The 23,198-nt window shown below is 41.6% G+C and overlaps 2 protein-coding genes across 2 annotated transcripts; both read right to left on the bottom strand.

Annotated features, from left to right (window-relative positions):
- Window positions 1-6,353: 6,353 nt before the first annotated feature.
- On the bottom strand, window positions 6,354-11,793 carry dr1 (down-regulator of transcription 1). Its single transcript, XM_044044756.1, has 3 exons — window positions 10,919-11,793; window positions 10,593-10,756; window positions 6,354-8,118 (listed from the first exon to the last, which is right to left on the bottom strand). The coding sequence occupies exons 1-3, from the start codon at window positions 11,136-11,138 to the stop codon at window positions 7,972-7,974; spliced, it is 531 nt and encodes a 176-aa protein (XP_043900691.1). The 5' UTR covers window positions 11,139-11,793; the 3' UTR covers window positions 6,354-7,971.
- Window positions 11,794-14,247: 2,454 nt separating this feature from the next.
- Window positions 14,248-22,813, bottom strand: zgc:109982 (uncharacterized protein LOC553564 homolog). Its single transcript, XM_044044750.1, has 6 exons — window positions 22,631-22,813; window positions 22,370-22,531; window positions 20,203-20,382; window positions 20,034-20,127; window positions 17,399-17,582; window positions 14,248-14,578 (listed from the first exon to the last, which is right to left on the bottom strand). The coding sequence occupies exons 1-6, from the start codon at window positions 22,725-22,727 to the stop codon at window positions 14,336-14,338; spliced, it is 960 nt and encodes a 319-aa protein (XP_043900685.1). The 5' UTR covers window positions 22,728-22,813; the 3' UTR covers window positions 14,248-14,335.
- Between the last annotated feature and the right edge of the window lie 385 nt (window positions 22,814-23,198).

Here is a 23,198-nt window from a genome sequence, read left to right as displayed (position 1 = left end):
TTATGGGTAATATCCTGGACCTTTATGAATCAACTCATTTTTAAAGTTGTGGCAGTTCAACACTAGTTTAACGTCCCAAGACAGTCCTGAGACAGTCCTGAGACAGTTCCTGAGACAGTCCTGAGACAGTTCTGAGACAGTTCCTGAGACAGTTCCTGAGACAGTCCTGAGACAGTCCTGAGACACCTGAGACCTGAGACAGTCCTGAGACAGTTGAGACAGTCCTGAGACAGTCCTGAGACAGTCCTGAGACAGTCCTGAGACAGTTCCTGAGACAGAGACAGTTGAGACAGTCCTGAGACCCTGAGACAATCCTGAGACAGAGACAGTCCTGAGACAGTCCTGAGACAGTCCTGAGACAATCCTGAGACAGTCCTGAGACAGTTCCTGAGACAGAGAGAGACAGTCCTGAGAGAGACAGTCCTGAGACAGCCCTGAGACAGTTCCTGAGACAGTTCCTGAGACAGTCCTGAGACAGTCCTGAGACAGTTCCAGTCCTGAGACAGAGACAGTCCTGAGAGACAGTCCTGAGACAAGGTGAGACAGTCCTGAGACAGTCCTGAGACAGTCCTGAGACAATCCTGAGACAGCCCTGAGACAGTAGGTCCTCTGCTGTGTCCTCAGTGTGGGATTAGCTCCAGCGGCACAGAATGAGTGACTACAAGTTGACATGAGGTATGGCACATGCGAGGGGACACCAATGTGGTGCAGTCTCAAACGTCTGGTTTCAAAAACGGGGACATACAGTTGGTGTAGTTGGAACAAGGGTCTTTCTGCATGGAGTTTGCATGTGTGTGCGTGGGTTTTCTCCAGGTTCTCCGGGTTCTCCGGGTTCTCCGGGTTCCTCCCACAGCCCAAACACTGCGTGTGAGTGTGAATGCTTGAGTGAATGACACGTGTGTCTGTGTCCGGTGGATCCTGATCCCAGCTGCAGAGGACTTCCTCAAACCACTCACTGCCAGCAGGCATGTTTTACAACAGTGATGCACATTATGTGATACTGAAACCCAGTTTGGTGCATGAGGTTCAGGTGATGATTGTCACTGGTGCAGTGTGGACCGTTCGAATGCTGTATTCATTCACAGGGGAAGTATGTGTGGGCCGGGTTGCAGCGGTTTGTTTTCAAAAACTGTAATTCCAATGGAATGCAGCTCCAGTGCCGAGCAGCATACCACCCTGTTTCACCCCTAATGAACATCAATCACAGACATCAAGTCACACAGACCACCAAGTATATACTTGCAAAGCACAGCAATTAAAAGCAACTTATTTCTGGACTGGAAAATATTTCCTTTGCCACTGTCTGGCTGAAGGGGGAAAAAAGAAGCTTGTGGAGAAGAATGTGAGGCATGTGAGCAGTGGCTGGGCATGGTGACATCCTGCCTGCAGCTTGGTCTAGGCCTCCCAACTGCCAGACGCTCATGTTTGTTAACAGGAGGCGGACATTCCCTGGACGGCTCCCGCAAGATCAGGGTGGCTGGAATTCTTGTCTGGCAGACACGTGGCACAGGAGCGTTTTCCCAGCGGCCTCAGCGGCGCACAAACAGTGTGCAGCAGTGTTGACTGACAGGCCGCTGTGCTCGTCATCATAGAGGGAGAGGGACTTTCAAATAAGACAGATGCGTGAGGTCATCACCGACCATGGACGGAAAACATAAGAAGATTATTTACATTTCATGATGTCACAGATGTGCTGTGTAAAAGTGTGCGTGAATGAGCGTGAATGGCAAAACGGTAGTGTGACGTGGCTTTGAGTGGTCATCAAGACTATATCAATATAGACCATTGACTATTTACAGAAGTCTGTGGATCCAGAAGCAAATGTTTAAACAAAAACAAAACAACTAATAAACTTCTTATGAAGTTTTAGAATATTCAGTTTATTCAGATTCAGTCACAAAGGAGGGATTTGCCTCTCTCTCATTTTGTTGGACATTTTTGAATGTTTTTATTCATATTCTTAAAAGCAGTCTGAAGGACTTTTCTTACTGTATATTTATCAAATTATGCTTTAAGTTTTATTATCTTCTAAAATGTTGTGTAGTTCAGCATATTGGGCTACATTTTATGTACAAATAAAATTATTATTATTATTATCGTTGTTGTTGTTGTTCAATTCAATTCAATTCAATTCAATTCAATTCAATTCAATTCAATTTCAATTTCAATTTCAATTCAATTTTATTTGTATAGCGCCAAATCCTTACATACATGATCTCATGTCTCTGTACATAGACAACATCAAGGAGAGCAGAGAAACACAACAGTTCACACAATGAGCAAACACTAGGCATCAGTGGAGAGAAAAAACTCCCTCTTAACAGAAGAAGAAATCTCTGACAGAACCAGACTCAGAGATGTGCGGTCATCTGCCTCGACCGGTTGGGGTGAAAGGAAAACGGGGGACAGAAAATGGAGGGAGATGAGGGAGAGACAGAAGAGAGAGAGAGAGACCAGGAGCAGATACACAACAACTGTATCAGGTTACAAGTTGTTGTTATTGTTATTTTAAAAAATGTTGGCGTGCCTGGAATCTGTCTTCTCTTAAATGGCCACCAGGAGGCAACTTTACAGGTAACTAGAAACAGTGTTTTACATACGTAGCTGGGATTTTTACACTTTAATTCACAGAATCTGTATAGCACCTGCTCATATAACTATTAATAATCTGAGGCCAAAAAAACAATAAACTCATGTTAAACTTCACTGCGATTCAGAGACAAGGTGAAGAAAGCACCTGGCAGGCCGTTCAGTGAAACTCCAAACCATGGCGACAGGACCTGCAGTGACCTATTTGTTGATAATATGTCATCTATGCAACAAAGAGTGGAGACAAACTGCAGTAATAATTCACACTTAACATTTAGCACAGTCTTGGTGTGAGCCTGCAGTATGATCACATTAAACATCGTGTTTTCTTCACACACAGCATCACATGTGCTAATAAGGCACATTTAAAGGGTTCATTATGGTTAATGCTATATATGATTTTTTTTTTTTTTGTTCTTCCAACATTGGTCTGCACAGTCAGACAGGTACAGTGATATAAAGTCAGAATATAGAAGAATGATGCAGATGGGTCAGACGGGGGTTCAAGGTTCAAAATATTGCATGATTATGTTTGTTTCAGTAAGGGCTTTGTCACGTTCTTCCCTGCTGCATGTGTAAGAATGTCATACAGTGACAGCGTCAGAGGCCTTAAATCATTTGGCTCAAGAAGCTGCAGCTTCACATGCTTGAAACTTCAAAGCCCACATGTGTCTCACAGTTATAGCTGAGCGGATAGGACGGCTAATCTCCAGCGGTATCTGCATGCAGACCACATGCAGGCCACCCAGTGCAGCACATGCATTCTGGTTTGAATTCCCAGCATAAATAACACAGAGAGCACACATTCTCCCATGGATCCTGAGGAAAGGGAACCTCCTGAATATGAATCTGATCTCAGATCACATCACGTTTTTCCCTCTTCCTCAAAGCGGGACATAATGTGGCATGAGAGAAACAAACAGCGTCACGTGCAGACATACCAGCTATTTTCATCTCTCTGAACATACGTATGGTTACAGATGGAATCTGCTCCCTCAAAATGAAGTACACCACCAGACTTTGCACACTTCCTGGTCATAGATGCAAGTCATCACAACTGGTGATCAAATGACTATTAACCACATTACTTCCTGCACAGGGGAACAGCCCCTCCTGCCTTAGAAGATATGGGGGAAGACGAGAGGGAGGGGTCGCTTGTTAAGGAAGTGGACGTCGTCGTGCAACTAAGCAGAAGAGAGGAAGATGCCCATATATGAGCAGATGCTTATGAAACAGGATGAAGGACGTGACTGATGGGATCTCCCTCCAGTGAAACAGTAGCAGTGCAGTAAATGTGGTGAACTTCCTCCTTCTCCTTCACGTATATTATGCACTATGTTACATTTTTTACTTATCTTTTATTGCATTTAGCTGCTATTGTGCTGCAGTGTTAATGTGGGAATCTTGTCCTTCAGTCACCTGTGATTGAACAACTCTATATATATATACTGTATATATATATATATGTATATACATATACATATATATATATATATGTATATATATATATATATATATATATATATATATATATATATATATATATATATATATATACATAATGTAAGAAATTACAATGAAAAAACATTCAATACATTTGTGGGCAGCTTCATTTATGAGGAATTTTCCTTTTTTAATTGACTAATATGACCTCATATTTATACGATGGGTTAAATGCAAAGATACAATGACTTGATGAATACGTGTAAACAGTGACTCAGTCAAGAATGACCTCAAATTCTATTTTTATTGCTTTCCAGACGATGATAAAAGCTGCATGTGTGGAGAATAGGCAATATTTTGTGGTATAGGCAAACATCACCTATTGTCCAATGAATCAATATAAAATATTCTACCCCAACTCATTCCTTCCTTTGTGAAGTTTGTTTCATTGTGAACCTCCGGGGCAACATGTGCCACTGCCACCACACATATAAATATCCCCTCCACATTCCAGTAAAATTCAAAAAGGAGCAGATGTACTGTATGTGACGGAGGGACACGACTGGCTGCTCCAAACATGGGCTGCTTCCTGCATCCCATCATTTAATATGCACGACCGGATAAATGTGTTATTGACTTGATCCAATCACAGAGCAGAAGACCAGCATTAGAAGGATGGAGATAACGTGTGTAACTGTGTGACACTGACATCATGTGGAGGAAAAGTGTCATTACGGTTGAACTCCAGCTCAACAGTAATGAAAGGAAAGGTTCTGGTGGACAGGTAGAGCCGGGTGTCACCAGTGGAAGTGGATGCAGTGTTTATGGAAGCAAACGCTCGACTGGGACACACCTGTGGTGACAGGGACTGGATCTGCAAGGAGGTCATTGGTGATGTTTCATTGCTATGGAAACCAGACTGAAACGGAGTTGATTTCAAGGATTTTTTTAGATGAATGGGAGATTTGAGATGGGACGGAGGTTATTGAGGTCATTTGGGCCTGCACCTGGTTACCAGAATTGGAGTGACAGCAGCTGTTTTGAAGAAGGGACACTAGCTCCTGTGTGGAGGACGACCAAGGACAGAAGGACAGCCATTGAATTGTATTTGGACATCCTAAACAAAGCCCTATCCCTACCCTACCTCAACCATAATCAGTCAATGCTTAATCCCAACCTTAACCTAAGAACAATTCAAATCTTAACCCAAAATGTATCCAGATCCTTGGAAATTAGGGTCTGCCTCATTAGGACCAGGTTTTGTGCTCCATGAGGACTACTGGTCCTGATAAGGTCAGTGTTTATGCCAGAAAAGGCCCTGCAAGCATTCTATGAGGCAGAATTAAAAGAAAAGCCGATAAATCAGGCTCATCATCAGCCCGGTTACTGTAGTAATTTATCATAAATTAATCAGAAATTAATAAATAAAGTGATCAAGTCTGGTTAACTGTCAAACTAGCTTTGTCTCAAATAAATAATAATAATAGATCATTCCATCAGATGAATTCTGCCCTCACGTTACTCACGCCATGTAACGATAACAACATGAATGATAACAACAATGAAGCCTATTTAAATCACATCTCAGCATTTTCATTGTCTCAAACTAAATGAAATCCATAACAATATTACAAAAGTCAAACACTAAATGCAACAAGTGGAAACTGCAGTTCCTATAATGTACCACAGAGGGAGCAATTTTCTAATTTCTTATAAAAAACTATTTTCAGAACTTCTCAGTGTGGGACAGTAAATGCTATAAAGGTCTATCCTCAGTGGTAAAACTAGGACTCCACTGTTGAGTGTCACAATAAGCGGTTTTAATTGAGTAATTAATAAACGTCTTCCCTTTTATTTTGTAAAGCCCTGATATTTTAATGTCCCCATGTCTGTTTTTTCCTTCTACTTTTTGTGATGAAATATAAGTGAATGTCATTAGACTTTGATTTTCAACATATTTGCTGATTTTAGTTTCATGACATGGACATTTTACCTTTGTAAAATACTTAAACCCTAACTATATATACACATATATATTATTTAACCAAAAGGCATTTCACTGTGCAAGCTTCAATCATTTTGGACACGATGGGTTTATCACTTCTCTCCAGTTTTTTCAGGTTATTTGCATATATTAAATAACTGCAAGGGAAAAAAAGAACCCAAATCTTCTTCAAGATTAATCCTGACACTTTTTAAGTAGAAACAAAAGTGAAAAGTGCTTCCTCACACACAATCACACACGTGCAGGAGAAACAAAAGGTGTGAACACTGTGTTTAAATCATTTTTAAAAGTGAGAGGGGGAAAAAAAACAACTGCCTTTATAAAACAAATTCTTTATTGCTCGAAGAATACAACTTTAAAGTAAGTGTATCACAACTAAGTTACTCGTCCGTACATCGACAACTGAGCACAGTCACAATGGAAATGTTTGACACTGCGCCCGAGCAGAGGGGGGAAATAAGAAGTTCAGACTGTTACAACAAAGTCCCCACTTCAAGATCCTTGACCTGGAGTCTGTCCGTTCTGTCTTTGGCTCCGTGAGATGAAAATGTTCTGTTCCTGAAAGTTGCAGTTCAAGAGCAATACTGTGGGCGGTTCAACGCAACATAAATATTCAACTTGAGCTAAAAATCAGGCAGAATGCCAATTGCATTCTGTACTTAAGGGGTAGTTAATGTTATTTGAAGTGTGGTTGACGGAGGCGAGCGTCCCCCGTGGCAGGAAGCACACATGCCGTCCTTGGAGCTTGAGAAAATCAGCTGATTCGGAAGCTTCTTCTGGACGATGGGAAGTTCAAAGCTTGTTTCAGAGTGAACCAAATCATTGAGCCATGTGTCGAGATGCACTGAAAGCCACCGTACTACAGTTCAGCAACTTCACTAAAGGCTCAGCTCGTTAAAACTTAAAAATGTTAACCACTTCATCTCACCGTCACTCAGACATTTCTGAAATGAAACTGAAGTTTGTGTTTTTGTAAACCTCTCACTCTCACACCAACATCCACAGTGAAAACACAACACAGCACACAGGGGTTGTTTATCCAAAAGTAAGTTCAAATGTGTTACTTTCTGACTCTGATGCTTGACTTTGAGTTTACCGTAGCGACACAAACATACCACATGAGGGCAGCACTAACACCAGCAGCTCCTGTGTGACCACAAGTTAAAAATGCAGATTTTCTTTGGTGTGGGAAATTGCAAGGTTTCCAAACTTCAATTTCCAAGTAGGAAGTGTCAAACATACTCTTAAGATTTCATAGGCTTGGCCTTTTCAGTGGCTAAAATCAGCTGATCTCCACTGGCAGCCATATTTACACTCGCTCCGACTAGGTTTCATTTCCTCACGCAAACACACTTCAGAAAACATCACCTAATAAAAAATATAATGTCCTCTTTAACACGTATCCCTAGACCAGGGTGAAGTGAACCCTTTCAGTAAGAAAAAAAAAAGACAGTCAAAGCAAAAGAAATGAGGAATCAATATCTCTACTAAACAAAATTTCCTACACCACCAAAGTGATCTTGTAAAATGAAAGTTAGCCGTGTCCTGGTGCATTATCACCAAAATCCATAGACGTATCCCAGGCAACCGCGGACTTCAGCACCTTCAAAAACACACCCACCAAAATACTCACAACATAATCATACCATGATTATTAAACTGAAGCAAATGGAAAATATGAGGCAGAAGATGAGCCTAATCATTACATTAACAGCCAATCCAAATTATTTTCAGGTATCTGAACGAGTGGCCACTTTAAAAATCCCCCTCTTAATTATTCCCTTCACTGTCCATACCAAAATGTGCATTTCCTACATATCACTGATGTTTGCCAGCAGTGAAATACTTGTGTCTCTGTCGGTGACAGCGACGAGGAGGATGTGTGAGCCAAAAATGTCCCAGAGAAAAGAATGGAGTTGAACGCCGTCCTGGGCTCACATGTCGTCTTCCTCGTCTTCATCCTGAGAGGAACTGGCCTGCTGGGCAGCACTGGCAGATGCTGCAGCCATCTGTGCCTGTTGAGCGGCGTGCTGCATCTGCATCCACTCCTGCTGAGCTAACTCTGCCTGTTGCTGCCGCGCCTGCAAGGACACACGACACAGTGGTCAGACAAATTAAAGCAATATTTCCCTGGTTTGCATTGAGCTTTGTTTTACTAGAATAGGGGAAGTATTTTTGAAAAATTGTGTTTCCCAACCTGAGTTTCCCCTGAGTGGAGAATCATGTTTTTTTGTTACATGTCCACCAGTGACACTTGGTCTGAACCTTGAAACTGCAACGCTGACTCCACACTTTTTAGACCCACTCGTAGGGGGACAGGACCTCATTCCCTATTGTAAACAGTATCCGTCATCTTTGCTAACGTTACACTAACAGGACCAAGTGTCACTGGTGGGCACCTCATCAATATGCTAGGGCAAATATCTATATCTATCGTGGCCATGCATTCATAATTTTGTCACCTATGTCACCAGAGGGGCTCTATACATAAAAGCAACGAAAGCAGAAAATATTCACATTCAAGAAGCTGAAAAATATCTGAGAACTTCTTTTAATTAATTAAAAAAACATTCAAACTGATCACTAAATTACAAAATGAGTTGACGATGAATTTAGTAATCAATGAATCGTTGCAGTGCCCCTAGCATGAGATGTAGGACTAACATAAACAGATATTTGTGTTGTTTTACATTGCATGATTAGTTTTAATTTAAAAAAAATCTCATCTTTAAACATAATCCTACAAAAATACGAGGGCTGTCAAAGCTAACACGTTAATCATTGTGATTAATACAGCAGAGATTAACGCTATAAAATAATTTAATGCAGTAAAAGCAAGTTTGTTTACTTCCGGTGAGCGCTGACCTGACATAAAAGAGGTCAGTGCAATTATCCGCGCAAAAGATTCACTTGCCTACAGTCATTCAGTGAGAAGAAGCTGAGAGATGGTAGCTGAAGAGGAGAAGGGTTGTTTTATGCAATATGACAACTACCTGGGTGTCACGGCACAATTTATTGACAATGACTGGAAGCTGCGATCCTTTGCCTTGACTTTGCCTTGACTGTCAAAACAACAGATGCACGACTAACTGCTGAGACCTGTGCAGAGGTAATTCCTCCACATCGGCAAAGAGTGGAAAGTAAGTGCAAACTAACCACTACAGACACAGATAGCATCTGTAATATGCTGGTAGGTATTCAAATGAAAGTTTCCATTTGAATACCCTGCTGACTGACTGTGCTTTCACTTTCACTCTCTCATTTTGTCATAACAAACATGAATGTTTGAGTTTCTAAAGACAATCATAGGTGGATGTCTTTATTGTGATGTTAACACATGTTCTTGTTGCATACAGGAACATACAATGGCCATTATTTTAAGATGACCTGGTTGACACTTGATAGGCCTGATTCTCTTTGAAATCACATAGTTCTATGTGTAGTTCTGTGTTTAAAAAGAAAAATACAATCAAACAATGGTGTCTGAAACTCACACCGTCTGATTGTTCATTCATTTAGTCATTAGAACAAAAGCAAACTTTTAATCACGATTAATCTAGATCAACACATTTAAAAATGTGAAATTAATTAGTAAATAACAGGCCTCTATTTGACAAATTCAGCACGTGAAGGGTATGGTTGGGAATCAAATGTTGTACTTTTAACAGTATTTAACTAATTATGTTGATATTGCCAAGTACAAGTGAGAGAAAGAAGCACGGCTGCTTGATGCGCCATAACCAACCACAAATCAATCTCTGCCTGTAAACTGAGAGCTACATCACAGCTCGGGTGAGAGAGAATGAACCGACCACTGACAGGAAGTGGATTTTGGTTTCCTTGTAAAGCTATATAAATAAATACAAACCATTAAGAGAGAAACAGTCATTCATGAATGTCATGAAAGCATGAATTAAACAACACTGAGCGATAATAAATAATAATGTTAAGAATCTGAGAGTACAGAGAAACATCTCAACTGATCCAACTGGAGCTGCACTCCAAGTGATCATGTGTCACCAGTCAACCAACTCATCTAACCGGAGTTAACAATTAAAATCTGTCTTTAGAAATGACAAATTATTATCACAAAAACATACTGTATATTGCTTTTAGAGTTAAGTGACAAAAAAAGACACCCCTTAGTATTGTTAACAAATAAAACAGTGTCTAACCCTAATTCAGAAGAGGAATGTCTCAGTACCAGCTCGATCATTGATTTAATATCCTCAGATATCGATAAACAATCAAAATTCTATAAAGCTGTGAACACATTTGTGCTGATACCTTTACCACCTACAGCCATTTCAAGCAATTTGCAATTTTGTCCATAAAGACAAATAAACAGTCCATAACATGACTCAGTTAAAAATTGATATTGCTGATTTTTATTTACATTGATCATAGTGAAGCATGCCATAGGATTTTCAGATTGTAACGGACCTTTTAATCATTACAATATCCAATGCAGTTATTTAACTAGTATCAAGACCGATATTGACACTAGGTATCATATTGGCAAATGTAGAATATGTTGTGTATTGTGCGGTCATACCTTGGCAAATAGTTCCTGTTGCTGTCTGAGGAGCTCTTCCTCTGGGATGCCCAAATTCTCCAGTCTAGAGCTGGCCTTCCTCCTCTTCAGAGCCACAGTTTTACACTCCTGCAGGACGTCTTTCACCTCTGTGATATACGATGCAAAACCAAGACTCTCCAGGGCTGCAGTGGGTAAACAGGTGGCGAAAGTTAATTAAATTAACACCCTACGTGGTTTTAAAATCAAAAGGGGTATTCAGGGGTGGTGGACACTGGGACACACCCACTTTCGCGTCGTATCCTCTTGATTTTCTTGAAATGCAAACTCTGTAGACCACTACTCACCGTTGATGACGTGTTCGGGAGAAATAGTCTTCTTGTCCGACTTGTTGCATATTTCATTGGCTTCTGAGGAAATGAGGTGGATGAACTCCGTGCAGCAGTTCACCACCAGCTCCCTCGCGTCGTTGGCTACTCGCACATTTGGTAGAGTTTCTTTGATCATCTTGTTGATGGCTGCTCTGGGGATGGTGAGATCGTCGTCGTTTCCAGATGAGGAAGCCATCGTGGCAGATAAAATGACCACAAACCAACGAAATGTTTAAAACGAAATACTCCGACTCTATGCGGAGCGGTGAAACACACATTCACAGTTCGTATTTGGCTACCGGGGTTCACCTGTGGGTTCAAAACGGTCAGAAGTGAAACTTAACTGTCAACCAGCGAAAGCGACGTTCTCCAACTAAAACCGGGTGTCTAGCTAGGCTAAGCTAACAGCTAAGTATATGCGTTAAAATAGGAGGCTCGAATTCTTCTCTCACTTGGAATGTGGCAGAAAGAATAACAATCTGGAAATCAAAAAAAACGTCATAGAACTGCTGAAAAACAAAAAGGCAAATGCAGAAGAAACCCGCGCTAGCTAGTTAATGTGGTTTCTGTCGCCAGCGAGCGAACCAGAAGACAAGCGAGAGCAGAGAGTGCGAGCATGGCTAAAGCTAAGCTAACAATGCGAAGACACAACCACGTGAAGCCAGTTTGTTCGCTAAACAGAGAAGACTGGTTAATAATGAAGTAGGAACACAACTGAGAAATTACTCTCCCTGGTATCGATCAAATTAGTCGAACACGAACATGTATCCAAAGATACCGAAAATCCCTTAACACGTTTTCATCCTTAGCTTTGTTAGCATACTTATTAACCGGAAACAGCGTTGACTAGAGTCGGAAGTGGTGTGTCACCGTGGCGTCTGAAATTGCTCAGCTAATGTTTACTGCCGTTCAGTGTTCAGTAAGCGAATTACATGCCACTAATTCACAGCATCACAGACGTAAAGTTTCCACAAAACTTCTTTCTTTCTTTCTTTTTTGAGGTTTTATGGCGGTTGGCACCATCTGGTATGGAGAGTGGATCCTAATGTTAATAGTACGATAAGATAGTCCTTTATTTGTCCCGCAGGGGGAAATTTACATTGTTACAGCAGCACAGACAGTAAAGATAAAGATAATAAATAATAAACATGCATGACCAAAACATTTACAATATAACAGATATTAACACTTAGACTATAACATTAGTTAAAATAGAATGTAGAATGTACATTATAAACAGTTTGCGGAATATACACAGAATGGACTTGATATTTACAGTATAAATATGTATAAGTATAGTATAAATATGTATAAGTATATTGCACTTGTGTGCAGTATATACAGTATTGCAGGTGGAAGGGAAGAATGAGGAGCCTGGTTAATGTGTGGTCTAATGCGAGCAGTGTTTGTACTATTATACTATTGTACTATTATTATATTATAATATGTACTATTACTGATATATATATATATATATATATATATATATATAATATATATACAAAATAACAATAATAACAATAATAATAATACAAATACATATGTATATATGCGTACATGTACATGCCTACAGTGGCGAACCTTCAGGGCCTTCTACGTCTTCAGAGAAGGTCCAAAAATAATTCTGGACCAAAAAATCTTCGTGAAGTCTAACTGCAGACCACAGACACTACATGACACACCCCCCAGAGTGGTGGGAGAGGTTGAGAGACAGTAAAAAGGCGGCGGGAGACGAGAGCAATGTTGTGGCTAGCTTGATAGCATCGCCTTTTTCAAGGCGGCCTTTCTCAGAAAAACTTTAAATGATAAAAAAAATGGAAGTCCAACTCCAGAACTGGAATTAAAATAAAAGGTTATGAAAGTGGAAAGACATTTCAAGACCAAAAATTATTATTAGTTTGAGACGTGCGCACAGCGCACCGGCAGTTGCACAGTGAAAACTACGGGCTGCACTTTGACTTCCGCAGGCTCGATTTTGTTTTCATGTAAGGTAGGTCTATGTTATAAGACACATCAAGGGCGTCACTTAAAAAAAATAAAAGTGCCGGGGACAGTAACCATAGCTTGATTGTGGTTTGAAAAGTGCTGGGTACTTCATCAATCCGTGTATCATTCTTTTCATATTCAAATGAGATTCCAAAATTGAAAAATGAAAAACGGTTTGTTATTTCCTTATTCGTTTATGAATCTGATGCCAAAAACAAATAATGGGTCATTTTTGTAATTTCGATTATATTATCTAATTTATTCTGTAAAATTGCACTGATGTAACGTTAACTGTTCGCTATGTTATTTTATAGCAAACATTAACTTTACTAACGTTGAACTGAACCCCTTCCTTCACTGTTTACATTTGAAAAGGTACATGGCCCCAGTCTCTACATCACCGATGAGCAACGTAGCCCTATTTCCTGGGCCTGATGGCCACTTTAGCACTTTCATTTTGTGGTGGGGACAAAATTGTTGATCATAAATAGTGCTGGCATGTCCCTGGTATCTGACGCATATGAGGAACCTTGATTATTATTTCAGTCATTTTTATTTATTGCGGAGGTTGTCAAATTGCCTTAAATTGGACTTATCTAGCCGTGATTTCATAGCACTGTCCATGGTGATGAAATGAGCGTCTGTGTCAGCAGCATCACCGGGTGACCTCATTTTATATTTCCAGTGTTTGGTTGTGTTTGCACTGAGTATGTTTCTTTCATTTTCAACTATGTAACCACAATGGTCTCCAGTTTTATGAAGTTGATGTTGAGAATGTATCTTGTTGCGGAGTTATTGATGTTATGGTCTATTTGTTTACATCCTTGTCATCGTTAATTAAAGAATTGCAGTTTTTTAGCGCTTTCAATTCATCGTACTGTTGCTTTTTTTCCGCGATGATTTATTTTCTCGGCAATGATGGCTGAGGTGAAGGCCCAGCTGTAGTGCTCATGGTTCGCCACTGCAGTATACCTTGTTTCACAAACATTACACACACCCCTCCACTGCCTCCACCTCTGTGGAACTCTCTAATTCAGGTTTTAACCACGTCTCTTGTATACATACAGTACATCTGCTTGTTGTTCTGCTCCCCTGAGTCTCCATGTATCCCTTCAACAGCAGCTTCATCAAACTGATTCAAAACATCCAAAGACGGTACATTGATCGGTTCATAGGGCATTTTTATAGATACAGTATAAATATTGATTTATATTTTTCTTTTACTTTTTATAACAGATAATCAATTTGTATCGGTTTGTGTTACACCCCTTGTAGGTATGGTTGAAAACTTGACCGTGACCTTAGAGACACAGAAAGAGTCATTGTCACATCTTTTTATTTTCGACAAGATGCCAAAGATATTGAATCAATAAGGACAAATGTGTCTGCGATAGTATGAACACTCCATCAGTTCTTGTCCTTTTCCGTCTTTTCCAGAGTAAAGCTTTTTCGACTTCTCCAGCGCAGAAGTTTGAGGAAGTTCAGACTGGTGTTGAAAACCTTGTCATGTTCAAAGACCATTTTGTAAAACGTGTCAATAGGGAGGTCGCCATTGGGGTCAGCATATTTGAGTGTGGTCATAGGAGTGTAAAGAGTGTTTGTCTGATGACGAAAAGGCGGATCGTCCATTGTGATGATCTTGCAAGTGTGCTAAAAATGGAAAAGATAGCACAACAAAGGAAACATTTATTCACAAATTTCTCATTTGTAAAAATAAAACAACAAGATATAAGGGCTTTGCAAAAGTGTAGGCTACTATACAGCAGCACATATTTGTTTGTGTTTTCATTAGGAATAGTACCAAAATAATTGTGTTATTACCGGAGCGAGATGATGCAATTTTTTCCCTCATAATTTATTAGTTGCTTCGCATCACGCTTGATGTGCATGGGAGGGTGCGTCATAATGTGTGTGTCCAAAGACATTTAGAACGATACGTGCTTTCACGTTAAAAGAGTCACTACGTTGCTAAATTGGAAACACTGAAGTAGCTGCAAACTGTGTTCCACCAATCAGCATTCTTCCGCACACAGCCCCGCCCCTCTAGACTTCCTGGTAATCCCCAGTTGCAAGCAGGTATGTCCCAAACTTTCAGGCAAATTTTCAGGGAAACCTTGGACTTTGACAGGCTTTGACAGAGGTGCCATTCACTATGTACCATCAAAAAGATCTTGGATATCTTTGAAGGTCGATATCAGACATTGTGTTGTTGTATGTGGCAGAGTGGTGCCATGAATGACCGTCTGACGTGTCCCTTTAATTGCTCTGTACTTATATCAGCCAGTTACAGCAGGTAGGCCATCTCGACCGAGGGCAACCTGGTCCTGTTACTGTTGAACTAGTAAGTGTAAACTGTTTGCTGGTCATCTATATCTAGTGTGCTTGATCTTACTGTGTCAGGCCATATTACTGAAGTGACCCGGTCTGTGTCCTTTTCTGCATCCGACCCCGGTTTACCCCCGAGTTTAGGTCCATGAAATCCAAAAACCGACAACTGGAGCGACTTCACAAAAGAACTTGTCTCACCATCCACAAGGACATGTACACCACCCATATCACACAATATAAGTACCTAATCTCACAAACCAAAACCAGTTATTACTCCGGCCTCATCCTCTCCATTGAAGGAAACTCAAAAACCCACCCAATTCTCTACCCCTCCACCTGTATTCCACAGAAACCTGCAACTCCATAATGGACTATTTCAACCAGAAAATCCATAACATCCATCAGCACCTACATCACAATTTCGCCACCTATCTCCCCACCTGAACCTTCTCCTCCTTGTCATCTCTTCTCCAGTTTTCTTCTTCCCACTACCTCCGAAATCTCCGACCTCATACACAAATCAAAGCCCACCACATGTCAGCTCGATCCCCTCCCCACAACCCTAGTCAAATCCTGCTCCTCCTCCCTGCTCCCCCTCATATCTGCTATTATCCACTCCTCACTTTAATCCGGAATAGTCCCTTCACTTTTTTAAAACTGCCGCTGTCACCCCCATATTAAAGAAACCCGGTTCAGACCCCAACAATTACGATAACCTCCGCCCAATTTCTAACTTACCTTTCATTTCCAAAATCCTTGAAAAAACTGTTGCCACCCAACTCCACTCTCACCTATCCCTCTATTCACTCTACGAGCCTTTCCAGACCGCCTTAATCAAAATCACCAACGACCTCCTCATTGCAGCTGATTATGGTTCTGTCTCCATCCTCATCCTCCTCGATCTGAGTGCTGCCTTTGACACCATCTCCCACCCCATTCTCCTCAGTAGACTCTCCACCATTGGCCTCTCCCACCCTCCCCTCAGCTGGTTCCACTCTTACCTCACAGGCCGCACTCCAGTTCCGCAAACCTTCCCCAGTCACTACAGGTGTGCCCCAGGGATCTGTCCTGGGGCCCCTTCTCTTCATCATCTATCTCCTCCCCCTTGGCCACATCCTCCGTAAATTCAATATCCAGTTCCACTGCTTCGCGGATGACACCCAGCTCTACCTTTCTTGCAAACCAAATTCCACACTACCACCCCCCTCCCTCACCTCTTGTCTCTCTGAGCTAAAAACCTGGTTCACCTCAAACTTCCTTAAATTAAACGGCAACAAAACTGAACTCCTCCTCGGCACTAAATCCACCCTATCTACAGCCTCTCTCTCACCATTGACAGCTCCTCAGTTTCCCCCTCCCCTCAGGTAAAGAGTCTGGGTGTCATCCTCGACAGCACACTCTCTTTTCACTCACACATCAACATCACTAGCCGCACCGCTTATTTCCATCTCCGCAACATCAACAGACTCCGCCCCTCCCTCACCCCCCACTCCACAGCCGTCCTTGTTCACAGTCTCGTCACCTCCCGTCTTGACTACTGTAATTCTCTCCTCTATGGCCTCCCCCAAAAGTCTCTCCATAAACTGCAACTGGTCCAAAACTCAGCCGCCCGTATCATCACAAAGACCCCCTCACACCACCACATCACCCCCGTCCTCCAGCACCTCCACTGGCTCCCTGTCAAACACTGCATCAACTACAAACTCCTCCTGTACACATACATGGCCATCCACAACCTTGCCCCACTCGTTCCCTCAGATCCTCCTCCTCCATCCACCTCTCTGTGCCCCCTGCCCGCCTCAGCACTATGGGGGGCAGAGCCTTCAGCCACTCAGCTCCTCAGCTCTGGAACACACTACCACCTGACCTCCGTAACTGTGACTCTCTTAGTTTTCGTTTCCAATAACTTGAAGTAAAACGTCACATGTCACAATCATGTGTATTAAATTGTATAACATAGGTTACTGTACCTGGTCTGAAGACTATACCAATATCATTGGTTTGTCAATAAATGTACGTTACCTCAGGAGTAACAAAACAACTGTGGGAGAAACCCAAGAGCAAATCTTACATTTGTGATTTGGTATTAGGAGTGTCATGCTGGAGGACTAGTTTTTGGTTTATAGATGAGTTGTACTTTACCTCTGCTATATCCTCTGGAGTCTGTCCGAGGGTATCAAAAATTTGACTGTAGTTCTTCAAGTAGATATTTGTGAACATGTCGGCGGTCACTTTGTCAGCTTTGCTAAGGTCAGTCTTCATTCCCTCCTCGTAGACCTTACGCTCAAACTCTGTTATCACCGGACCTGGTTCTATCAGACTGATACTAAAGAAAGAAAGAAAGAGAGAAAGAAAGAAAGAAAGGACAAGTGCATTACAAACAGAAATATATCATGCCCAAACAGAAACTTAAAGACATAGTATTTTTGAATTGTGGTTGCATGAGGTTGTGACACATTGTAAATCCACGTGCTCTAACCAATAACATGTCTGCCAGTCGGGACTCAAGGAAAAAATACTTTAGCCAGTAAAGAGAAGGCTCTCCTGATAAAGTCTATGTGACGCAAATAAGTCACGTTTCAATTTTCAATTGAAAGGGTTCTATATAATTTTCCTCATCAAAGTCACTGTTATTCAGCAGCACCTGTAGATCATCAGTAGGTGTCAGTATTTCCACACAGGGAACTCTCGTGGGAGTCTTAAGTCATTTGAGTGCATAAGATGGTAGTGGACAACGCTGTGCAGCGATTGTGAATCTAAAACACTTTAGTACTTTTGCAGAACAACTCATTAAATGTGTAGCACCAGATTCAGCCCCTGTGACATCATCCTGTACACCGCTACACCTACTCACAATTTGGTCTATGATATCTTAAGAACATGTCCACTACTTTGTCCTGGTATTAAAGAGCCTTTTCTATCTGGAAACTGAAGTTTGTAAACCCCTAACTCTCTCACCACAGTCCACAGAGTAAATCGGCATAGCTTATGGAGACATAAGAGCTCATTTGGTAAGTTTGTGCCACTGAGGTTAATCCGATAAAAGGATTTCAAGAATCAAAGTCAGAAAATAACACATTTGAACTTGGAGGCAGCAGTGGATCAACATCTGTGTGAGATGTAACATCGCTGGAGTTCCCTATGGACTGGTGCAACACAGTGGGCTGTTTGCATACTTCAGTTTTCAGTTGGAAACAAGATCAAGTTGCAAACATCTTCTTAGAATACTGTGGATCTTAGTGGCTCAATTCTATTTTTCCCTGTGTCCCCAGGCAGCCATGTTAGCAAACTTTAAACAAGCTGAAGAGCAGCATACAAATATAAAATGCAACAGAGCCGTCCATTATAACACAATGTAAAAATGCATGGCCCAGTTTCCACGAGCTGTTTGAAACCGCCCTACAATGTTATTTTCTGCGTGCAACAGCACTCACATTGTGTTAAGAACTGCCTGAAACCAGGGTGTGTTGTGGTTAACTATGGCATATTTTGGTGGTAGGTGAGGTTGTGCAATCTGACTGGGTAGATGTTTCAGGTAGTGACAAGCACTGGTTTGCAGGTATTTATGATTTAGAAGCCAGTGCAAAATGAAAAAGGAGAATATACACCATTTAAAACCATCTTGTGTTTTACAAAGGTTAGGACTCAAATGCAGGGTTAATGAAGGGCCAAAGAAAGAAAAAAGTCTTAAAATTCTTCCTTGGCTTCTACATTTAGGGGTCACCACAGTACATCATGTACTGTCCCTTGTGTCCTCTTGTGTTTCACCAACTGTCCTCCTTCATAACATGGACCTTTCTCTGTGGTCCTCCTCTTTTCCTTCTGCCCAGCAGCTCCATCTTCAACATCCTCTGTCTAATATAATGACTGCCCCTCCTCTGCAGGTGATCCAACCATCTCAACCTAGTCTCTCAGGTTATTTCCAAACCATTCGACCTGAGCAGTCCCTCAAATATGCTCATTTCCAATCCTGTCCGTCCTCCCTATTAAAATCTGCCTCTCCAAGTCACACATCATAGCAGGTTTACCATCTTGTAGAACTTACCGTTCACCTTTGGTGCTATCCTTCTATGACATATCACCCCTGACACCCGTATCCACCCTTCCTGCACTCTCTTCACCTCTCTTGTGCACTGTCCGATTGCTTTGGATGGTTGACCCCAGGTATTTCAACTCATCCAATTTCACTACCTGTACTCCTTGCACCGTATCACCGTACAGCCACCTGTCTCACTGTCAGTCATTCACACACCGGTATTCTGATCTGCTCGTGCCAACCTTCATTCCTCTTCTCTCCAGGTTAATTAATTAAAAAAACTACAGAAAATGTCACAGTGTCCAAACTGAGGACCCAAATACAAGTAGTAAAACATGTAAAAATTCAATGTGAAGCAGGAGGGGATGGAATAAAGTCAAAACAGAGAAATCGCTGAAAACACAAGGATCAGAAAAACAGACCTGAACATAGCACAACTAAAATATCAACACAGTGAACTGAAACAATAGAGACACAGTAGCACAGAGACTAAATACACTATATAATAAATAAACTATGATAATTGAACACAGGTGAAACTGGAGAGACACAGATTAATCATATTAGGGCGGGGCAGGCGATCGGGAGGGAAGACAGCACAGGATGTAAAACAAGGAATTACTAAAGAATAAAACAGGAACCAAGGATTAGAAAGCCAGACACAAAGAAGTTAAACTACACAAGAACAACAGAATTTTAAAACCGTGATATGTCCATGTCATGATAAAATCTGTATCTCACTTGAGGTTAAATCTCAGGGCTTGTACAGCTAAACTTTCACAGAAGCCCTCCACTGCAAACTTGGATGCTGCATAGACGTCGTTGAATAAAATTCCTGAAACAGAGAAAGACACAATTAAGACAAGTAAGGTTTTCTCTCTGAATGATGAAGAGGTGGCACCTTCCTCACCCTGAATGCCCATGACGCTGCTAATGACCACAATGTGGCCTTTTTTCCTCCTCTTCATGTCAGGCAGTATCTCCTTTAGCAACCGCACAAGCCCGAAGAAATTGGTGTCCATGACAGTCTTCATCTCATCAATGGACTGACACTCGATAGGTCCAATCAGACCCATTCCAGCATTACTGACTGTTAGAGGAAGCCAAGTGTCATCAGGGCATCAGCAAGAAAAGTACTATGTGATGGAAACATGACCAGATTATTCAGAAAAGGGATAGTCCTGAGTTTTTAAACGGTGTGGTTGTATGAGGTACAACTGAAAAAGCTCTGTTCAATTCTTGAAAATCTTAAGGGACACTGGAGCAGCATTTGTTACGTTTCTGTCACTTTTCACAAAATGCATTTGAATGTACTGTTGGAGACAGCAGTGGCTTACGAGCTGTGGCATGATATTAAAAGTCTGATTTTCTTTATGGACTTTGGTGTGGAATATGAGCCATTTACAAATTGACACAAACTTGTGTATAACGCACACGAGCGTCACAAGGAGCTGCAGCCAATCCCAGCTGACTAAGGACAAAACGTGGGGTAGCTACACTCTGGACAGGTCACAATGTCCAATTAACCTCTGCATGTTTTTTGGATTGTGGGACGAAACTAGAGAACACACGCACAGGGAGAACATGCAACTTCACGGAAAGGCGCTCGGTCGGGAACCTGGGTCTTCTTGCTATAAGGCAACAGTGCTAGCTACCACTCTAACGTGTGGCCCAACAGATGAATTTATCGTGTGAAAAACTAAAGCCCACTGAAGGTTTAGGTAGAAGTCCAGTAGTTGACGTCACACAACTGAGGTTACGTTCCTCTGGTAGGCATCGATGCTGTTCACCTCTACAGACATAATATATACTAGACAACACCTAAATCAGGCAATATGCCAGGAAACTTGTCTCTTTGCTGCCTGTTTTCATCATCAAAGTGAAAATGCATGATAGATGTTGTTCCCCAGGATGCCAAACAGACAGCGACAGGCTAACAGCATTTTACTGGATCCCCAAAGATCCAGAGAGACAGCAGAGGTGAACCACTGCTGAAACGTGCTCAAGCCGGAGAGATGGGAACCGAAAAGCAATGGATTTTTTGGTTAAGTCTTGGACTCAGATTAGCTCACATATGACACATGCACAGCAATTATTTACAACATATTTACACTAACGCTAACTTACGCTAACGTTGCGCTAACATGACACTTGTCTGAGCAACAATGCCATTTCTAGTCAGTAGACTCCGGAGTTGACTCCAGGCTCTTGTAAACTTTCTGTGACTGATGTCTGGAATAATGTCCTCTCACACTGTTTCCAAACTCGTCAATAGCAAGCCGGGCGGGGGCATTAAAGGATAAGGTATGTTCATGCTATCAAGTTGTGCGCTATATTGGTCAACCGCTGTGGATTTAAAGTGCGCAGTGAACTCTGATGGGCTGATTCCAGTAGTGTCTTGTTCATTTTTTTGCTGCAGCCTTGACTACCATGATGGTGCTGTGAGCGTTTGGAGCTCTATAATGTACAGTAAATCCCCATGTACAGTATGTTGAATATTCACCAACAAAGTGTATGAAAGACAATTTTATCCACCTATATTTTAACGCATCGCCGCTGCTGACACTCATTTTTCTTCTCCTCTGGGCGAGACATTTTGGAGAGGGGTAGTGGGGCTTTTTTTTAGGTTTGGTAATGTTCACTATTGCCAACCCATAGCTGCAGCTCACTGTGTCTGAAGTGCTACAGGGTGAATTATAGAGGGCATGGTAAACACAACAGACCAATAAAAATACAAAAACTCAACAATGAAATGTTTATGCATGAATCACTTAGCTGCACCATTATCAATGAAGCCAGTATTTACATTTAACACCTTTCCTTAATCTCTGATGGCATAGTGAGGTCATTTTATGACTTATATTACATATTATATTACTTTTCTCACATGTAGTCAATATACTGGTGTGTCCCCACTGGCAGCCATGTTTTCACTGAGAGCAAGCCTCTCTCTCAGCCTAGTTCCTGGCAGACGGGTCATGATACAACCACACCTCAAAAAACCTGAACTACCACTTTTCAAAGTTGTAGTTAGGAAGTTTTTCTAAAACACACTGGACCAAATGTTGTGGACGTACTGAGAATGTCCACCCTGCGCTCAGGCAAACTGTCCACGCAGGCTTTGATGGAGACCTCGTCACAAACATCCAGCTGTTTGATCTCCAGCGTCCTGCCGAGAGTCCGACCTGCTGCCTCAACCAAAGCCTCACCTTTACCCAGGTTCCTCATGGTGGCGTAGACTGTGACAAACAAAATCAGTTTAATGCAATGATTTCCTAACTGAGCTACCGTTCTCAAGTCTCAAGTCAACAAGTCTTAACAAGCCTTTTTTTTTTTACCCATGAACCTCTTCTTCTCATCTTTCGCAATGCGGGCAGCCAAGGCAAGACCAATTCCAGAGGAGCAGCCAGTGATGAGAACCACCTTCTGATTCATTGTGCCTCGTTCTGGTGTTTCTCTTGTAGTTCCAGCAGCAGGGAGAGAATGAGGACTGACTGATGAGGACTGACTGATGAGGACTGACTGAGAGACAGCGGAAGGTGTTGTGGATGTGGCAATAAAGCCCATTACTTAATCCACAGGTTAGCAACTCAGCAAAAACTGTGTACACATGGCCTGCAGATTAACGTCCAGTATGTTATGCACTGGGTGTTGTTGCCATAGTGAGGATTTAGGCCCGTGGTGTCAAACTCAAATAACGTAGGGGTCAATGAGCCATTTGTTATTTGGTCCATAAAATGGCAGAAAATAGTAAGAAGATTTGTTGATTAATGATGACGTTCTCAAAAGTCTTGACTTGTCCACAATGTGAAATTATAGTTTTAATAATTTATTTGTCAAATGTTGTTTTAGTTAAATATATATATATAAAACACTAATCCATTGATTATTAAAATAGATAGGGAT

Source organism: Solea senegalensis, linkage group LG14, assembly GCF_019176455.1.
Source record: "Solea senegalensis isolate Sse05_10M linkage group LG14, IFAPA_SoseM_1, whole genome shotgun sequence".
NCBI lineage: Eukaryota > Metazoa > Chordata > Actinopteri > Pleuronectiformes > Soleidae > Solea > Solea senegalensis.
The sequence above is the reverse complement of the archived record's forward strand: the minus strand, read 5'-3'. Positions and strand labels throughout refer to the sequence as shown.

Excerpts from the sequence above, each read along its gene's own strand:
- dr1 (XM_044044756.1), bottom strand. The coding sequence starts at position 11,138 with ATGGCTTCCTCATCTGGAAACGACGACGATCTCACCATCCCCAGAGCA. Across the intron at positions 10,757-10,918 it reads TCCCGAACACGTCATCAACG|CCCTGGAGAGTCTTGGTTTT; the intron begins GTGAGTAGTGGT and ends TACCCACTGCAG. Across the intron at positions 8,119-10,592 it reads AACAGGAACTATTTGCCAAG|GCGCGGCAGCAACAGGCAGA; the intron begins GTATGACCGCAC and ends GTGTCCTTGCAG.
- zgc:109982 (XM_044044750.1), bottom strand. The coding sequence starts at position 22,727 with ATGAATCAGAAGGTGGTTCTCATCACTGGCTGCTCCTCTGGAATTGGT. Across the intron at positions 20,383-22,369 it reads GCGCAGGGTGGACATTCTCA|TCAGTAATGCTGGAATGGGT; the intron begins GTACGTCCACAA and ends TTCCTCTAACAG. Across the intron at positions 20,128-20,202 it reads CAGCGTCATGGGCATTCAGG|GAATTTTATTCAACGACGTC; the intron begins GTGAGGAAGGTG and ends TCTCTGTTTCAG.